The sequence below is a fragment of the Sinocyclocheilus anshuiensis genome, unplaced genomic scaffold (genome assembly GCF_001515605.1).
Source record: "Sinocyclocheilus anshuiensis isolate Anshui unplaced genomic scaffold, SAMN03320099.WGS_v1.1 scaffold1096, whole genome shotgun sequence".
NCBI lineage: Eukaryota > Metazoa > Chordata > Actinopteri > Cypriniformes > Cyprinidae > Sinocyclocheilus > Sinocyclocheilus anshuiensis.
In genome coordinates, this window is record NW_015548251.1 from 347,105 (window position 1) to 366,938 (window position 19,834).

Below are 19,834 nucleotides of genomic sequence, written 5' to 3' on the forward strand. Positions count from 1 at the left end.
GTACACAAAGCGCCTGAATTGTCACAGAAAAAAAAAAGGATATAAAATAGGCTAGTATTTATGTTTTTATTTAAACAGCATTCAGATTTTTGCATTTGCTATGCCCTAATGCACCACCATGTCACAGTTTTATGTAACAGCAGTGACACTTTTCACACCAAAAAATGTTGTAATTTAGTATGAGAAATAGTACCACTAGGCAGTGATGTTGTGAATGCTATCTCAGATCGAGAAAAATACCTAGATCACTGTAAAGGTCCAAACACGTTAAGTCACTATTAAGGCCCAATTAATGCCTGTAGGGTCTCACTGATTCAGTTAACTGTCCTTTCATTTTTAACTACACATTTAAGGAATCACATCACCCAGGCAGAATGTCTTTTTCAGCCCCATCACAGCGAGAGAGAGAAAGTGAAGTCTCCAGGGAAACGAGACAGGGAGCTGAGTGAAGCGCCTCATTAGGAGTAAATCACATCAGACTCCCCTTTAGAGCTAACAAGACAATCACGTGGTGCAGAGAAGGTCAGGAGGTCACGGTGGACATTAATGAACTGAAGTGGCCTGGAAGAACATTCTGAGAATCAGTTCAGTATAGAGCTTCTACCAGCTGTCTTCTGCTCAAGCATGTTCATGTGAGTGTAAACAGGCATACAGGGGTCTAACACTTGTACTACAGTTTCTGCCAGACATATTTAACCAACAGCATTAGGGAACATTATGTTTAAAGGTAGAATGTTGCACTGAGTATTTAAGATGTTAGTGAGATCTTTAGACTTGGGGAAAATATACAGAGACCCAGTGTGGGACTCCTAAAATTCCCAGCCATATCTCAGCACCAAATTTCTATAGGCACATGGCCTATATCAGCCTAAGTTGAACACTAAAATATTATTTATCAATAATAAATGTTATATATAATTAATACATTTGAATATATTTAATTAATTATAATATAATAATAATATATTTAATTTAATAATGCATTTGAAGAAAAATTTAATAAAAAAATTAAATTAAAATATGCACAAAAAGTCTGTATCATTAAGGTGTAAATTCAGTCACAAGTAATTGATTACGCATGAAACTCAGGACTTGTGTGCCAAGGAATATTACCCATCCATTATGTATTGGCTGATGTGCATGTGCCTAAAACACCTTGAGACAAGCACTGATCAATATACTGCTGATAAACTGCCAAAAAGCAAAGAATGAAACAGTTTATTGGCTTAAAGTAATGAACTTACCCCTTTAACCCCTTTCAGATCTCCCTTCAGCAGACTGTCCAATGGGAAGGTAATGATGTTATTCATGTTCTGAAACTAGAGAGTAAAAGCACCGCATTAGACAAATCTCTTTCTTCCCAGCTGTGCAATTGTCTTTCTTAGAATGGCAATCAGAGATAAACACACAAAGCTGAGAGGAAACAAAAAAGGTCTGACGCCGCGGGAGAAAAATTAGACGTTTTAAGTAGTATTCATGCAAACACGATGTTAGTGGAATTATTCATTAGCTTCGCAAAAACTAACAAGAAAACTTGCCAAATCATAAATTACACAATGACTGATAATGTTCAGCTCAACTTATTTGAGGTAGCAGCACCAATAACTGCTAAAACACATTCATCATGAAAGTTGATCCACCCAGTAGATCAATGACTCAAGATCCGTTTTTGGGCCCAGAGGTCCAAGCACATTAACAGCAGGAAAGTAAAATATCTGAAACCCATTTGTTCTATATAAAATCACATAAATGCACAATAAATGTCCTCACCAGGTTCTTGAAGAGGGCCGTGAGCTCCTTGGTGAAGACGGAGAACTTCAGAAAGGCTGATCCCAAGTCAGGGTCATCTCGGTACACACAGTTCTCTCCAAACTTCTCTAGAGCTTGAGTATACTGCTCCTCGTTCTCCACGTGAGCTACAAACAGACAGAAAGTTGTAATCACAACTTAACTAAAACCAATTGCACCGGAAAAAGCTAATTTCATAAAATTAAATATGGCGACTATTTTATGTACTTCAATAATGAAAAAAAAAATTATGAAGTTCTATACAGTCACATAAGCCTCACATTCTTCACAGCTGCAGTATCGTGTTTGTCTCACCAACTTATTGTTCTTTCCTACTGTTGGTTTCTTTCCTCCTGATTGTGTTGTCATGTATTCCAGCATTATCAGTTACAGTCAACCTAATCACATCAACTTCATACAACCACGGGCACACAAAATAGCCTATTTATTGTTTTAAGGAATCTTTTCCACACTCTGCTCATTGTTATTGTACGACAAGACAAAAATACCCTGATAGGGCCTGATGGAAACTTAAACAAATCCAAAAACCCAGAACTTCCTCACAATTCCATCAAACTCCCAGGCGATGTCCTCTCCAGGGGCAAAGAGCGAAAGATGGAAAACAAGCAAGCGTGTAATTCACTCATGCAGTGATGTTACAAACTCCCCCCAGTTTGTCTGCAGGGAAAATGTGTAATTCACAAGTACAGACATGTTATAAAGTGTCGGGATGCTAGTCAATGTGCAAGCCTGTTTATAATCAACACCTGGAGCTTTTTCAAGCCTCCCTTGTGGGTGACCTTCCTCCCACAACTAGTTAATGTTATCTAGCGCAATTTCTTCAAACAAAGACCATCAGCAAGAATAGCCACACAGTATTATTATATAGTCGATGACCTTATGAATAATTTATAAGCTGATTTGATTCAGTGTAGCTTGTGATAGTCTGCTTGAGAGCCTTCTCTTTAGGTGACCTATTGTATCTCGATAGGAAGGACACAATGGTACAGGAAGAGAGGCGGTGGTGCACTATCACACTAAAGCCAGTCCAGAACTGGGGCCATGTTGCGACAACACAAAAGGAAGACCTGGAGACGCACTCCAGCAGATATGAGCGCTCATGTGCTTGAGTAGACTTGGAGCACTGCCCAGGTCACAACAACAGGCACGGTAATTAGATACAGGCTAATAAGGATAATGAATATCTGAAGGCCATACGCTGAGGAGATTCCATTCAAATGAAAGCATCCTTTCTTATACCTGACTGGGAAAGCAGGGATAGGGCACTTGTTTTTGTTGCATGCCCTTTGCCTGTTCAGTTTGATGAATGGCTACACCTGCTTCAATAAATAAACACTTGATAATTACAAATGAGAGCACGAATGTGCAGTATATGCATCAGTTAAAATTGCTAACCCAAGCTCAAACTCAAGTAGTCCAGACTCCTATTAGTTTTATCTCTAAAGCGTATATTTGAACACTGAATCTAGTGAGTTCACTGTATATGGTACAAATAGTCAGATATATCTTCTAAGTGAACGTCCTAAATGATATTGAAATTGATATGTTCAGCATCACCAAGCAAAGTCTTAAGCGTGAATTACACTTTAGGTAAGACACAAACGCTTAGTATATGTGGTGCACTTGGTAAGCTAACAAGGGGATACTCAAGCACAAATACTACACATAACACTCAACACTGGGTTAAATAGTCAATTACTTGGAGTTATTTTAACAACATTTTGCAGTACTAAACAAAATACAAGTATTTTTTATACAATCACTTGCTATCTTGGAGTTTGTCACAATGCATTCTGGGTTTACATTATCCACAAATTATACTGATGTAATGCTGCTTTCGAAATGGGTGAAAAATAGTTGTCTTAAAATGCAGCGTAATGTTTGCAACAGCATTCATGTTGGAAATATACCTAGGTAGACAGCTCAATAGTGTGACACAAACTTAATGGGTTATTTTACTTTCCCTCAATGAGATTTCAAACAGCAAGTGTAAATTCTTGAACTTACAGCAAGTAACCCTCACTTACCAGAATAAATTCCAATGGATTACTGTAAAAGTGTAGACAGCTACTAGACAGCAACTACTTGGTAGTGTACTCAGTCACACCCCTTAGCAACAACAACATTCAAAACTCATTCTAAATCGCTCTGGATGACAGTATCTGCTAAATACATATCATTTGTAAATGTAAGATATTAGATTCATCGTTTGAACAAGTTATGACAGGCTATGAGACCCTTATAACTTAAAACCTGAAACACACCTCTGTCTCTCTAGCCCTCCGTGGCATTAGTCACACCCTCAGACGACACGAGGAAGGAGAGCAGTGGGAGAGTGTCTGATTAGGAGTTGTGAAAACCTTTTCCTTCAAACCACCTGCTGCATCACAGTGACTCATCACATCTCAATATAGGCCTTTCCTGACTTCTTACACCCATTTTCCATTGATAATGTCAGTGCCATTGCATTCTGCCTATTTTTCACTGAAGAATGTTTTCTGGGCTAGGAAACGTTTATTTACAATTATCATATATTGACTGTTATGATTTTTTTTTTAATTAGTTTTATTTATTTATTTGTTTTTTAAATTTACTACTTCGGAATTCTAACATTTAATTTATTTAAACAACTAACATACAAAATCCATGGCAATGATTTTAATTGTATAATATTTTAAGTCAGAGTCATAACCGAAATGTCTTTCAACCAGGGTTATTATCATTAACTAAAACTAAAACTGTTAAAAACATTTTTGTTAATTGAAATAAAGAAGAAATAAAATAAATGTTAAAACAAACTGAATGCTAAAACTTGTTTAAATTAAAAAAATGAAATGAAAATTAAGATATAAATAGCTAATTTAATGTTTTAATTAAAAAAATTATAGTAAAACAAAGAATTCTAAAATAACACTACTTTCAACAGTTTTAATTCATTCTAATTTAACTACTAAATTAGAATTTTTTCTATTTTATTTCATTTTAGAACTTAAAGGGGTGGTTGATTGCAATTTAACTTTTTTAACATTAGTTAGTGTGCAATGTTGCTGTTTGAGCATAAACGATATCAGCAAAGTTACGGCGCTGAAAGTTCAATGCAAATGGAGATATCGTCTTTTAAAATTATGGCAGTTTAATGCCTACAAAAATGGCTCGTAGGGACTACAACGAGCTACTTCCCAGGTTTGTTACATCACAAACCCAGAAATTTACATAAACTCCGCTCCCGGAAACATGCAACAAAGGGGGCGGGGCCATGTAGCACGGCTTTAGAGAAGAGGTTAGAGTTGTAGCCATGCTGTCGAAACGGTGTTATTTTCACCCCGCTAACAGGTCTTCTGTGTTCGGCCTCCCTACGGACGCTGTACTTCGTGAAAGGGGTGGTTGATTGCGATTTAACTTTTTTAACATTAGTTAGTCTGTAATGTTGCTGTTTGAGCATAAACGATATCAGCAAAGTTACGGCGCTGAAAGTTCAATGCAAATGGAGATATCGTCTTTTAAAATTATGGCAGTTTAATGCCTACAAAAATGGCTCGTAGGGACTACAACGAGCTACTTCCCAGGTTTGTTACATCACAAACCCAGAAATTTACATAAACTCCGCTCCCGGAAACATGCAACAAAGGGGGCGGGGCCATGTAGCACGGCTTTAGAGAAGAGGTTAGAGTTGTAGCCATGCTGTCGAAACGGTGTTATTTTCACCCCGCTAACAGGTCTTCTGTGTTCGGCCTCCCTACGGACGCTGTACTTCGTGAACAATGGTTACAATTTATTTTTAATTCTGTTCCTGACAAATTCAATCCTAATGTAGCTGTCTGTGCTGCACATTTTAAGGAAGACAGCTTCCAGAATCTACACGAGTTGAATGCCGGATTCACACAAAGGCTATTACTGAAACTGCTTGATCCTCTTCATTACTGCTATCTGGGTCTGATTCTGGCTCAAATTGATACAGCAATATTGACACCTTTATTTACATTCCACCGGAGCACATGCAACTACTGCCCGTAATGGTAATGGGCATGAAGTTTCCGGACAACAAATTTCCGGTTAAGTTTCCGGTTAACGAATCACAACACACTGGGCCAGCTAACCAATCTGAGCCCATTGCGTATTTTTGAGGGAGTGGTTTCATAGAAACCGGAAGTCAACCGGCCATTCAAATGACAATGGAGACAGCAGCTTACAATAAAGGTAAAATGTTACACTGCACCCCATAAACACAATCAAGCCAAGAAAAAAAAAAAAGCAGTCAACCACCCCTTTAAATAGCAAACATATACAATTCATAGCAATCAGTTCACATATATAATATTTTAAGTCAGATAAAAACGTGTGCCACCCATAAACTGAATGTCTCGAACATGCCATCCATAACCGTTGAATACCAAACTCCGCCTGAGCCTCAAGTCTCTTACAAAAAAATGCATGTGAGGCTCCGAATTTTATAGCAGAGCTTGTGATCTCCACATGGTTTGACATTCACAGTAGGGCTCTTCACATGCAGGCTGGATTCCAGCTGATGCCGCCGCTAATGTTATGACAGTAAATCTCCAGGCCAGGCGGTGTGTGTACAGACTCAACACAGGCTGTGTTTGGCCTTCAAGTATGCAGTCTTGTTTTCTGCTGCAGTGGCCAACTGTGCATTTGGATCTGCCTATCGTTTTTAAAGCGACATATGAGCTCTGCACATCTTCTGCTCATCTGCAACGGCAAAAATCTGGCTCCTAGCGGTCTTTCCTCATGGTAACTCAACTCTAGCAGGCTTTCAGTGCTGTGGCCATCTGAATGACAGTCTGTTGGGGGAACAAAATGACTGCTTCATTGGTCTGTCTCACGGTCACCTTCAAAATCACTCACAAAAATGCACCAGTTAGGGCAGTGACTTGAGTTTTAAGCCTTTGAAACTCACTATTACACACATATAGTATAAAATTGTCTTCCTTTTCATGAATGTTTTCTGGCTAGCTACTCGCTGAGCTTATTATGTGATGATTGTAAACTCAGGTGAGTCTGTAGTGGAGGAGGGGTTGGCCCATGTGAGTAATGCTGGAGTCATTTAAACACCTGTGTACATTGCACCTGGTTTATAGGGTAAGAAAAATACCCCCTTATCTACTCCTGGAGTTTATATAGAATACAGGCCAATACATTTTAAAGCTAAATAAATATAATTAATACAATAATAAAGGTAGTTTCAATACTCATATTTGATTGGACATTCAAAGCCAATATTTTGTTCAACAGCACTGGAACATTCTGACATCTCACTCAGCTTATCTGTGTTGGTGTGCTCCAGACAGACTGTCAGGAGATTTTCAGGTTATATTTTTATGCTAGTAGGTGTGATAAGTAGACTGTCTTTATGAATGAGTCATTTGAATCACTCAACTGATTCGTTCAAATACACCGATTCATTCTGGAATGAAAGTCACTCCAGTACTTCTCTACTATATACTGTATATATTAGGCAAAAAAAACAATGTGAAACTAGCAGTATATCCAAATTCATAGTATTCATAGACAAAAAGTACCTGGATGACCTATAGTATTTACATTTAGATTCTGAAGTGCATATCTGATGGACATTTTTCTATCCCATGAGGCCACAGGAGAGGAGTTATAAATGGCAGCGAAGCAATGCAACTGATGCCATAACTCACATGACAATATGGCAGACGTTGTTCATCTGGATTTCATTCATACTACACGTTCATACTATATAGAAACATACTTTCTCAATGTTCTCCACCAAATATAGTGCCTAGTCAGACAGTATGTGATTTCAGAGGCAGCTAGAGTCACTATTCCATTACAGATTTGGGCAAAACTTTTGCGAGATTTTATAGATGTCGATAAGAAACTATTGCGAAATTACGCCGTTTCCATTAACCGATGTTTTGTGACTAAAAAATATTTTGTTTTCTCTTGCGATTAGTCATGGCGACGGATGTTGTCAGGTTTACGTGTAATCGCAGCCACCGCATTAGCCATTATTTTTAATCGAAGGAGACGTAGGCATGTATCTTTAGCGAAGCAGCATGAAGAGACACTTCTGAAACATGCCATTCTGTTATAAAAATGGTATAAAGTACAAGCATTGAATAGAGTGGCCGCGATCAGCTCCGGTGGCGGTGTCGGAGCCGTAATGCGCCACAGACGTATGCCGTGTAAATAAGGGGTTATCCAAGCAATAACGGCAAGGAACGCCCCTTATACTTGAAAGCGGCCACATATGAGGTGTTTCTTGGAGGTTATAGTACATTAAAGAATGATCATGTGACTTTTACGCCAGGTGACCTGTAAATGTGAAAAAAAAACTGTTTCCATTGCAGTTTGGTGAAATATTCCTTTTTCGAATTGCCTGAAAAACCACCCCATGTGAGCAGAAACCACCTCATGTGATATATGGGAGTTTTTGCGAAATCGACATGTTTCCATTGGGCGTATTTTCAAATCACAATTTCAATTTGTGCAATTTGAAGGGTAATGGAACCACATCACATACTGTCTGAGCAGTTATTACATTTGATAAGGAACTTCCCGTAAAAAAAAAAAAATGCTCTAAATTTTATGCATGCGTGTAGTATGAATGCATTTAGAACATACTACATCCGCTATTTTGCCATTGTCATGTGACCTGCAGCATCAGTTACGTCGCTCCACTGCCATTCATGACCCTCTCCTGTGGCTTCATGGGATAGAAGAGTGTTCATCAGATGCACATTCAAAAATCTCGCCAGAAGATGTAATAAACCATTCAGGATTTTCAACGGATTCTTTCAAAAACACAAATTCATTCAGGAATGAAAAACCACTACAGTGAAGCTCTGAGTTAATGGTTTATTCTGCTGTGGCTTAATTTGCTTTTTTTTCTTTTTTTTTTTTGCTGGAGAAAAATAGACCAAATAATTAGCAATACTGCATCTAAAGTGTAGGCTACTCAATATTAGTGATATTTAGAGCAACATTACTCTTTATCATATAATAATGACTAATTATAATCAACTTTTAGGGAGAAAATGGTCTTGTTAGTTACAATTTATTAATTTTTTTATTTTTAATAAGTATCAGTTCAGGCACAGTTTAGGCACCGGAACCATTTTAAAAAGTATCGATTTGGCACCGGTATCGAGAAAAAAAAACGATACCCAACCTTAATTACAACACCCTAGCAACTATGTCAATATAAGTGTAAAACACTCAGAATACTTCAGAAACCTCTACTAGACATTTCTTACTGTGAAATGCTCAGACACCTGATGCCAGCTCAAGGTTTCATTATTGGCAAAAGCCTCCAGTAGGCCTTAGGCTCCAAACTGACACAGGAAAGATGCTCCAGTTCTGTCAGCGACTTTTCTTCCTTCACTTTCTCCCATCCTCTCTAGGCAGCTTTCAGATCGATGTCTGCGATAGACACTGATCATCATGCATAAATAGTCCAGGACTGTAAAACAGAAGTGCTTGTTTCTTGGGCTGAAGTGAGAATGCTCTGATGTGTCAGGAGTGAGAGCTCATCTTCTTCACCTTCCTGAAGACACACTGGCAGCTTATTTAATAAATGAGATGCCATGTGAAGAGATTACATAAACATACTAAATGATGTAAACGCTGACTTAAAGATGGAAAGTCTGTGCTTTTCTAGACGTTTCTAGCTTCCCTTTTAGATGTTTTGTGAGTAAGCCTGACCTTAACAATATTTATAAACACACACACACATAGAGAGTGTCTGTTATTGATATAAAATTCTATATATTATTTTTTTTTATAATATAATATAAAATTTGAATTACATATGTTTAAATAGAATTGTCAAAAATATGAATTTATTATTGTACATTCTGAAAAATTCATGAACCTTTGTAATGCCGAATGGAGGAAGGTGAATTTTACCTTGTAATTTTCCCATAAAATAATGCTACAACAGAAATATTACATATTATTTATTTCTATTTTTAATTGGCACATTAACACTTTTGTCATCCTGCGATCATTGCAGCATCTGTAATAATATGGGCAATAATGGGCAATGATAATAGATGTTAGAAGAGGGTTTAAAATCCCAGTAGTGAATTCCACACTCCAGCAGTGATTTTAACACACTGTCACTGTTCTCTCCAGGTGTGAATTACACCTATTTCTGCACCTCTGCACGTGACCCAGCAGTTCAGAGCGCTATGATCAGGAGATTTGTCTCTCACACGTCAACTCTGAGAGATTTACGTACATCCCGGGCCGTCTGGCCTTTCTAAAGCCAGCTAAGAGCAGATGTCCTGTTCCTCACTGATAACAGAATGTGTTAAGAGCAGAGAACTTGATCAAACTCACCCAGGGTTACCAGCCTGTAAGCAGGGATTCTCTGATTTATTACTGCAGAGGAACATGACGTTCCTATCAAGGCTTACGTAATACGGCTTTCCTAATGAATAACCACTTTTGACCAGCCAACTTGGTCATCAGCCGATATTATTAGACATTTTTTAATATATCATTATCGGACGATGTTGTAATTAATATCATTCATGCACATTTCCCCTATTTTTTATGTTTAAATTACCATTGTCATCATCTAATATTTACTTTAAGTTAACCTTTAAAAACACTAATTTATTAACACTTGACTGGTAAAACTGTAATTTTAGCAAATCTCAAAATGAATGTTTATTTTCAGCAGTCCTTCAGTACGCGCTGATAACTGGAGCCATTCAATCGAGCATCACTCGGAAACACTCTAAAACACTAATTAAATTCTGGGAAAACACAACTCATGGATGTCGCCTTCTCCAGTAGGTCAGTGTGAAGATAACAGCCTGTAAGCGACATGAAGTTAACCCTGGATCCTAAACAGATGTTACTCAGTGAAGCAGCGAGCGATCATTTTTCGTTCTATTAGTCTCAGCAACCAGGTTTTGTTTTGCATTATGTAAAATCAGCCCCGCCCATAGTGAAATTTCATTGGTCTAAAACCCAAAAATCAAATACGTCCTTATAGATTGTGATTTTGCAAATTTAACTCTGTAAACTAGTGGAACTCATGTCATATGATTCTAATCTTCCTCAGTCAAGTTTGATGTTTTACATAGATGAGGAGCAGTAATTCTGTCCAATGAGTTTGCAGTGTGGGCGGGGCTACTGTCGCAACTTCCGCTGGTCTAAATTCATCTCATTTAAAGCACTACAGCTACAGCCATGAAGAAACTGCTTATCGAAAAAAATACAGGCTTCGTCAATACATTTTGAAAATTTCAAATGTCAAGTAAATTTTATTTTTAAATCTTTTTAATAATAAATGTGTAATATTTATTAATAATACTTAATTTTATTTTTAATATCAAAATAATACTGTTTTTAATATTAAAATCTCAATACAAAATAGTTTTAAATCCAATATTTTTGTTTCATTTTTAGCAGCAAAGCATGGCACAGCTATGGAACAAATTTACTGGCTTCAACAATACATTTTTAAAATTCAAATGTCAAGTAATTTTTTAATAACATTTTTCAAATATTTAAATATGTAATATTTACAATATTGAATATTATTTTTATATTAAAATAATACAGTTTTAAACATAAAATATTAAGAGCATATAGTTTTAATATCAAGTGCTTGTGCAAACAAATTCAATGCCTTCAAGATTTTTTTAAATACAAAATTTCATTTTTTTTCTCCATTTAATATTAAATATGTAATATTTATTTAGAATATGTAATATTAATTTACTATAAAATATACATTTTTAATATTAAAATATTAATACTAAATTTTATTTTAATCATTTTTTTATTTTGTATTTTTTGACAGCAAAGCATGGCTGCTAAATATACTACTATTATACAAGTATAAGAAAACTAAAACTAAACTAAATAAATAAATACAGGTTAAGACCTCAGGAAAAAATGTCACTTGCTGGACGTCTAGTTGACCATCCTCCTGCCTAGAGCCCTACATTTCAGCCCGGGCCCGATGGGCCCCGACTTTTTTACGCTCCTCGGGTCAGACTTGGGGCCAATTTTCACGTCATAGTTCAGACGCGGGCCCGGCCTCGGGCCTGTTTTAGGCTTCTCCTTATTTTTATATTTTAGACATCCATCAATTAGTAATAAAAAAATTGCCGCGTTGGTGGAAACAACACGAGACCGTGCTAGCGGCTCGACGGTGTTTAGTGTCCAGCAGCAGCAGCAGCATGCGTGCCGTCAGCGCAGCCGGAGAAGTTCTGTGTTCAAATGCACGCAAAAGTAATTACCATAAATGTGACAGGGGGAAATAGTAAGGAGATATTTGAGTTATTTACTAATAGTGTTTTCTGAGTCAGTGTCGCAAGGATGAAGTTGCCAATCCTGACTCGCCATCTCCTCAGACGCGCCTTTAGAGAGAAGTGCATCTTTACGGATTATGATTATAATGAAAGAGTTTTTGTTTTTGATTTGTTTTATTTCGTTAAGTAGTAATTTAAAGCTTTCTATAGATATATTTATCATGTCTGTGAGGCAAGTATTCGCTGAGTTTCGGTTCATTTTTGTGAAGCGCTCCTGTTCAAGACGAGACGGCAGAAAGCGCATCATGTTTTTTTTCTTTATTTTATAAAAGCACAACGTTTTGTTGATATTGTGAGTGCACACAAATAAAAGTAGACCCTTTACAGCTACGAATGATGTATTACTCTTACCTTTATGAGCAAAAATGACGGCGTAGGCTATCCACTGAAAAAAATGCAAGCGATCGTGCTGGCGCCTCCATGTCCTGCAAAGCGTCTCCGCACAAACTATTGGATATAGCGCACATTTATCTAGGTTTAACGTTTAAACATTGTTATATGCTTGAACTGTTTTATATCTATAGATTTTATTTTAGGCAAGTCGTGATGATTTGAGAAGGCTAAATTGATCAATTGATTGGCCGCTTGGTCGTTACTTTAAAAAAAACAAAAACTTATATTTAGCGAACAAAAAATGCTCCAAACGTTTTTTTAAATTAACTTCATAAAGAAACTAAATGAAATATAATCACTTTGCTATTACATACAAAACTGAACTATTTTAATAGCTGAAACAGTAGTATAAGCTGTTTGGGGAGAAGGGAAAAAACAGGGCCGGGCTAGGGCCTAAATTTGAGGCCCATGCAGGGCTCTACTCCTGCCCTATCCCTAGTCAGTACATTGAATCAGGACTCTCTTCAAATTTCACTCAGCACTTGAAGAACACATAGAGACACTGAACATCTCTAAAAATGGAAACAAACTACCTACTCTCAGTTCCATTCTAAAGGACACACTCTCTTTTTAAGCATGATCAACATATATCATGTATCAAATGTGTCACCTATACCTAAATTACCATACATTCCCTGTATCAGATGGATGCGCAGATGTGCTCCAGAGATTTGCGGACTGTAATCCAATCAGACTGCAGCCACATCACGAGACGGGATGAGATGATGAATGACAGAGAGGCGAGGCAGTAAAGAGGCTGAGATCACTTACCCAGACCGGAGGCGTAAATGGCCTTAACTGACTTCTTCATCTTGTAAAGGACACTGCGGTCCACATCCAGGGCCTAAACACAGACAGAGAAAGAAACCGAGAGATATAATATGTGTATCCCAAATCCCTTTAGGACAGTAATACAGATGCACATTAACATCAGCACTACTGTACCACACACATTTATCAAAGACCCTTAATTATCTTTAGGTCACGCTCAGATATGAATCACACATACACAGACTCTTAGGTGTGTGTGTGTGTGTGTGTGTGTGTGTTCACGGGGGGCAGACCCTGCTGTCTTCAGTCTGCAGGTGATTCATTATTCAAAAGCAAGCCCCTAAAAATACTCCAAAACAATCCCTGCACTGCAGGAGCAGCGGAAGTCGCCAGGCAGGACTGCACAGCTGAATCTGTACACATTCACGAAACAAAACTCCCCAGGAGCACCGCAGGACACAACACACACACACACACAGAGCAGTATGACATTCAATAAGAGTGCAAAGCATAAGCAAGAAAATAACACACATTAAAACCTAAGTCTGAGTCAGGGTGTTGTTATTGTATACAGTTATTGTATGCAGCCCTACAAACAAGTGCAGCAAACCTGGAGGTAGGGGTGTGCGATAATAATATAAAATTATATCTTGATATTTTCTGGAATTTTGTCGATAACGATAAATTTGTCGATAAATTTTGCAGAGCGTGTTATTGTGCTGGTACCTTGGCAGGTTTAGGACTGCCGTGGACAGCTGACTCCCAAAGCTTCTGATATTCTTCATATTCTGTGAGGTGGCTAGTTTGCAGGAGTAACAGAAATGAACTTTTAAGCTTAAATTGATTTTTACCTTTTATGGGCATTTTTACCTTTATAAGGCCAATTTTTTTCTAACCTAATTAAATGTATGCATTATCTTTTATGTCAAATTCTTAAATTTAATCAATAAATTCAAATAGTAAGACAGTAATCTTAAAGGGGTCATATGATGTTGCTAAAAAGAACATTATTTTGTGTATAAAAGTAAACAGTATCAACAAAATTTTAGTTTGCAATGCAGAGGTGGCATTTAGATGCATTTACACAGACTGTTTAATGCAGGACATGAATGCATTTGACCTGCAGTTACAAATGCATAATGTTTTGATTTATTATTTTGAGGTTTTGATTAATTATTCATTATTTTGATTAATTATTTGATTAAACAAACGTTGAATACTGATATTTGAAATGTTTTGGGGAAAAAAGGGAAAATATATTTTAAATATAAACCTAAAATCGCCAGTAGGTGGCGGCAAATCACGGCATGAGTGAGCCATTGAGTCATTCATTCAACCAATTTGTTCAAACAACTGTTGTGTCTAAAATGTAAGTCACTTAATATTAACTTCTTATTTATTGAACTGTTCATCAAATCAATATCACATCTGCAATCGTGCTGATATTTGGAGAAAAAAAATTATTTGTGTGATATTAACTATGTCAGATGATATAAATATAAAAGACACATAAAAGTCATACAGGTGCATTTTTGCTCCTTATCTTGAATTTTGGGGAAATTCTAAATGTATTTTAATAGACTAAATCACGCAGTGAAAGCATGCACTCTAAATGCACGCGCAGTAGTCTAACCTAACGTACAATCTCATAGTGTATGCGTGCACTCTCTGCGTGAGTTAATGTTTGGCTTTTACGATATACTCGATAATGTCAGACTGCATATCTTTAAACAACAATTGCGATATTATCATAGACGATATACATCACATACCCCTACTGAGGTTTATTAAAACACACAACCACACACACACATTTTTGCCTTTTAAAAATCACAAAACAAACAATTGTGATTTGATTTTTTCTCAAATCATGTAGCCCTAATAGAATACCATTCAGTACCACAGCAGGGTGAAACATAACAAAAAAAAATCTGATATAAATCGAAATTTTGCATCAAGCATTAAAAAGGGAAATAGCATCTCAACATAATAGTTCCTCTACTGAAGCAGCCCAGCTCAGATATGGATGACCGATCACATATCCTCTACAATCATCTCTCAGTACTAGGGGTGTAAGAAAATATCGATACACGTATCGCGATATTTTGTTTGCCGATACTATATCGATTCTCAAAAATGGAATATCGATATTAAAAAAAAAAATCATAAAAGATTCATGGCAGTTGTTTTGTTTTTATATCCCGACCGCTAGATGGCAGTCTTCATCTCTGAACTTAAACAGTGACAGGAAATACTAGCATTAAGGCACGCCACTAATGTTAGCGTTAATATAGTTTGCTGCAAGTAATGGAGGATGAAAGAATTGTCGCAGTTCCTGTTTCGGTGTACAAAGCTGAAGTGTGGCGTCATTTGGGCTTTTGTGGTAACGTCCACCACGGGACCATGGCGCGGGCGCCGCCTCGGTTCCGCCACTTGCCGCGTCCCGTGTGAAGAGCCTTGCGCGGGGCGCGGCAGGCGGTAGGGTCATTGGTGTGTTGGGGGCGTTTTGTGCAGTTGGGGCGGTGAACATAAATACAAACTGCAAAACCTGTGAAATCCAAGTGCACTGTAAAAAGTAATCATTGAACCTACTTAAGAAAAGCGAGTAAACATAACTGATTTTTACAAATTTGTTGAACTATCGTTTTTGAGGAAAAGAAAAGACAGATTTTATTAGTTTTTACTGACGAGCATTACTGTAACGGTCAGTTAGCGTACTAGCTAGCCAGTGGCTTACAAGCTAGATTACAAACATCGATCTTCCTCTTTACTGCTAGTTATAACATGAAATAAACGTGAGTAAGCATCATAAAGTATGTTGAGCGATACAGTACAACTTAATAAAATGTATCATGTCTTATGTAATCCGTTTTTCAGTATTTAATGTTTGAACAAAAGGTTTTCCAAGTAAGTTCAACTCATTACTTTTTACAGTGTGGAAAGGTTCTGAGAATGTTGAACATCTGTATTTATTTTATTGTTTTACAATTGTTTTGTTTTCTTTAGGAATCCTGCATGCACTTTATTTTTCATTGATATTAAGCAGATGTAATTATTTTGCTCAGATTAAAATGTTATGCCATTGTATGTTACAATTGTAAATTTAAACTGAGAATCTTTAAAGCAGGTTCTAAAAATATATATGGTCCTTTCTTTTTATAAAATACATTTTATACTTATTATACATTTAACTAAAGGATCCTGCAAGCACTTGAATTTTTCCCCCTACTCATACTGCACAAAAAGTGGTTCAGTAACGTTGAATGTTACAGGGACTGATTGCAAATGCAGATCCCACCGTGTTCTGGTTAAATATGTATTTATTTATTTATTTATTGCTAAGGTTTATATATGGTGGTGTGTTCTTAATGACAGCTTTCCTAGAAATATATCCTATTCCTAAAATAAGAAATATCCCAATATATCGCCTTGCTTACAGTATCGCAATGTATCGCAACATATTGTATCGGAAGCCCTGTATCGTGATACGTACCGTATCGCCAGATTCTTGCCAATACACAGCCCTACTCAGTACCTCCATGCTGTTTACAAAGCCTTAAACCTCCAGATAAATCTAATGAAACTCCGGCCTCAACATCCTCTGCTGTTCACAGGAGCCTCCGCTGCTCCCAAAATGGAAGAATGTAAATCCTGCCTTTATTAAAAATGCTGTGTAATATTTATTTTCCAAACATGTCGTAGGGAAGTTTTCTAGATGCTCATCTGACGGCTGACTGTGTTTTATTTAGCTGAGTGTTCAGTTTCAGAGCAGTAGGTAGACTGACAACGCTTTTACTCATGATAGCGAGTGAGCCGGACCCTGAACCACCAAAACCAAGATGCCTGACAAAGCAAAAGGAGAGTTTACTATGAAAACAGTACAGTTATTAATAAACCAAATTATTTCAGAATCAGAATGAGCTTTATTGCCAGGTATGTTTTCACATATGAGGAATTTGTTTTCATGACAGAAGCTTCCGCAGTGCAACAGAATGACAGCGACAGAACAAAAACACAGATAATAAAAGAAGAATAAAAAAATAAAAAAATAGAACAAGTAAATAAGGAATAACAATATATAAATTGACAATTGTTTGTGCAGGTATATTACAATAGACAGTTTTGTATGTACAGGTATATTATGTGCAAATTTGAGGTGTAGACTAAGTATGTGGTTAGATAAATAAGTGTATGAGTGTATAAATAGTGTTGTGTGTTCCACAGTTTCATAGAAATAGAAAGAAATTCACATTAACACCACCATAGTTTCATGAGTCTTTTACATAATTTCATCCTAAAATGTAATGACTTTGTTTTTTTATTAAATTCCGCTAGAGTTATTGAGGGAGTGAGTGAGATGTGACCTAAACTTGACTTGAGTCAAATAGGGAAGCAGTTTCATGCCAGGCTTTAGACCTCAGTGTCCTACTGAGTGTAAAAAAAAAAAAATTTAAAAAAAGCTCATTTAACTTTCACTTCACAGTGTGTCTTTGTTTCACACAGAGATCTACTATATAACTGTCTTTCATTGAAGTGACATGGGAATTGTAGGAGAAACAGGACTTTATTACAGCATGCATAAGTGGATTACTTGTATTAGGTACTAATCCCAGTGACTAGTTAAGCATCAACCACCTGTCTCTTCATAACACTTCAATGCATGCTCCAAAACTTTGGAAATATAATAAGTCTGATGTTAGAATGCTGCAAACTCTAACAGCTATATTTTCTAACGGTCATATTTTCAGCACACACAATTATCGATCAAGCGACAGTAAGACATTTATAATATTAAAAAAAGGTTTATATTCCAAATAAATGCTGTTCTTCAGACTTTCAAAAATTCAATCACAGTTTCCACAAAAATATTAAGCAACACAACGGTTTTCAACATTGAAAATAATAATTTTTAAAAAATGTTCATTGAGCACCGAATCACCACATTAGAATGATTTCTGATGGATCAAGTGACACTGAAAATTCAGCTTTACCATCACAGAAATAAATAATATATTAAAAATAAAATATATAAAAGTGAAATAAAATATATTAAAATAGAAAACAATTATTTTAAATTGTAATAATATTTCACAATATTTCTGCTTTTAGTGTATTTTGATCGAATAAATGCAGCTATGGTGAACATAAAGATACTTTTTTTTCAAAAACATTAAAAAAAAAAACTACATTTTTAAAGGGAATCAGAATGAGCTTTATTGCCAGGTATGTTTTCACATACGAGGAATTTGTTTTCATGACAGAAGCTTCCGCAGTGCAACAGAATGACAGCGACAGAACAAAAACACAGATAATAAAAGAAGAATAAAAAAATAAAAAAATAGAACAAGTAAATAAGGAATAACAATATATAAATTGACAATTGTTTGTGCAGGTATATTACAATAGACAGTTTTGTATGTACAGGTATATTATGTGCAAATTTGAGGTGTAGACTAAGTATGTGGTTAGATAAATAAGTGTATGAGTGTATAAATAGTGTTGTGTGTTCCACAGTTTCATAGAAATAGAAAGAAATTCACATTAACACCACCATAGTTTCATGAGTCTTTTACATAATTTCATCCTTTTATAATCTTTTTCTTAGTTATCTTTGAAAAGGATTACACTTCAACACACAAAAATAATGACTTTGTTTTTTTATTAAATTCCGCTAGAGTTATTGAGGGAGTGAGTGAGATGTGACCTAAACTTGACTTGAGTCAAATAGGGAAGCAGTTTCATGCCAGGCTTTAGACCTCAGTGTCCTACTGAGTGTAAAAAAAAAAAAATTTAAAAAAAGCTCATTTAACTTTCACTTCACAGTGTGTCTTTGTTTCACACAGAGATCTACTATATAACTGTCTTTCATTGAAGTGACATGGGAATTGTAGGAGAAACAGGACTTTATTACAGCATGCATAAGTGGATTACTTGTATTAGGTACTAATCCCAGTGACTAGTTAAGCATCAACCACCTGTCTCTTCATAACACTTCAATGCATGCTCCAAAACTTTGGAAATATAATAAGTCTGATGTTAGAATGCTGCAAACTCTAACAGCTATATTTTCTAACGGTCATATTTTCAGCACACACAATTATCGATCAAGCGACAGTAAGACATTTATAATATTAAAAAAAGGTTTATATTCCAAATAAATGCTGTTCTTCAGACTTTCAAAAATTCAATCACAGTTTCCACAAAAATATTAAGCAACACAACGGTTTTCAACATTGAAAATAATAATTTTTAAAAAATGTTCATTGAGCACCGAATCACCACATTAGAATGATTTCTGATGGATCAAGTGACACTGAAAATTCAGCTTTACCATCACAGAAATAAATAATATATTAAAAATAAAATATATAAAAGTGAAATAAAATATATTAAAATAGAAAACAATTATTTTAAATTGTAATAATATTTCACAATATTTCTGCTTTTAGTGTATTTTGATCGAATAAATGCAGCTATGGTGAACATAAAGATACTTTTTTTTCAAAAACATTAAAAAAAAAAACTACATTTTTAAAGGG

The 19,834-nt window shown here is 36.0% G+C and overlaps 1 protein-coding gene across 3 annotated transcripts in view; it reads right to left on the reverse strand.

Moving 5' to 3' along the window:
- Window positions 1-19,834, reverse strand: part of LOC107655318 (arf-GAP with SH3 domain, ANK repeat and PH domain-containing protein 2-like) — a 77,712-nt gene that overhangs the window by 33,629 nt on the left and 24,249 nt on the right. For all 3 annotated transcript variants that reach the window (XM_016442777.1, XM_016442779.1, XM_016442776.1), the window contains exons 2-4: window positions 13,296-13,368; window positions 1,771-1,916; window positions 1,245-1,319 (exon numbers count right to left, since the gene is read on the reverse strand). In XM_016442777.1, coding sequence (XP_016298263.1) covers window positions 1,245-1,319; window positions 1,771-1,916; window positions 13,296-13,368 — 294 coding nt within the window. The remainder of the gene's footprint in view (window positions 1-1,244; window positions 1,320-1,770; window positions 1,917-13,295; window positions 13,369-19,834) is intronic.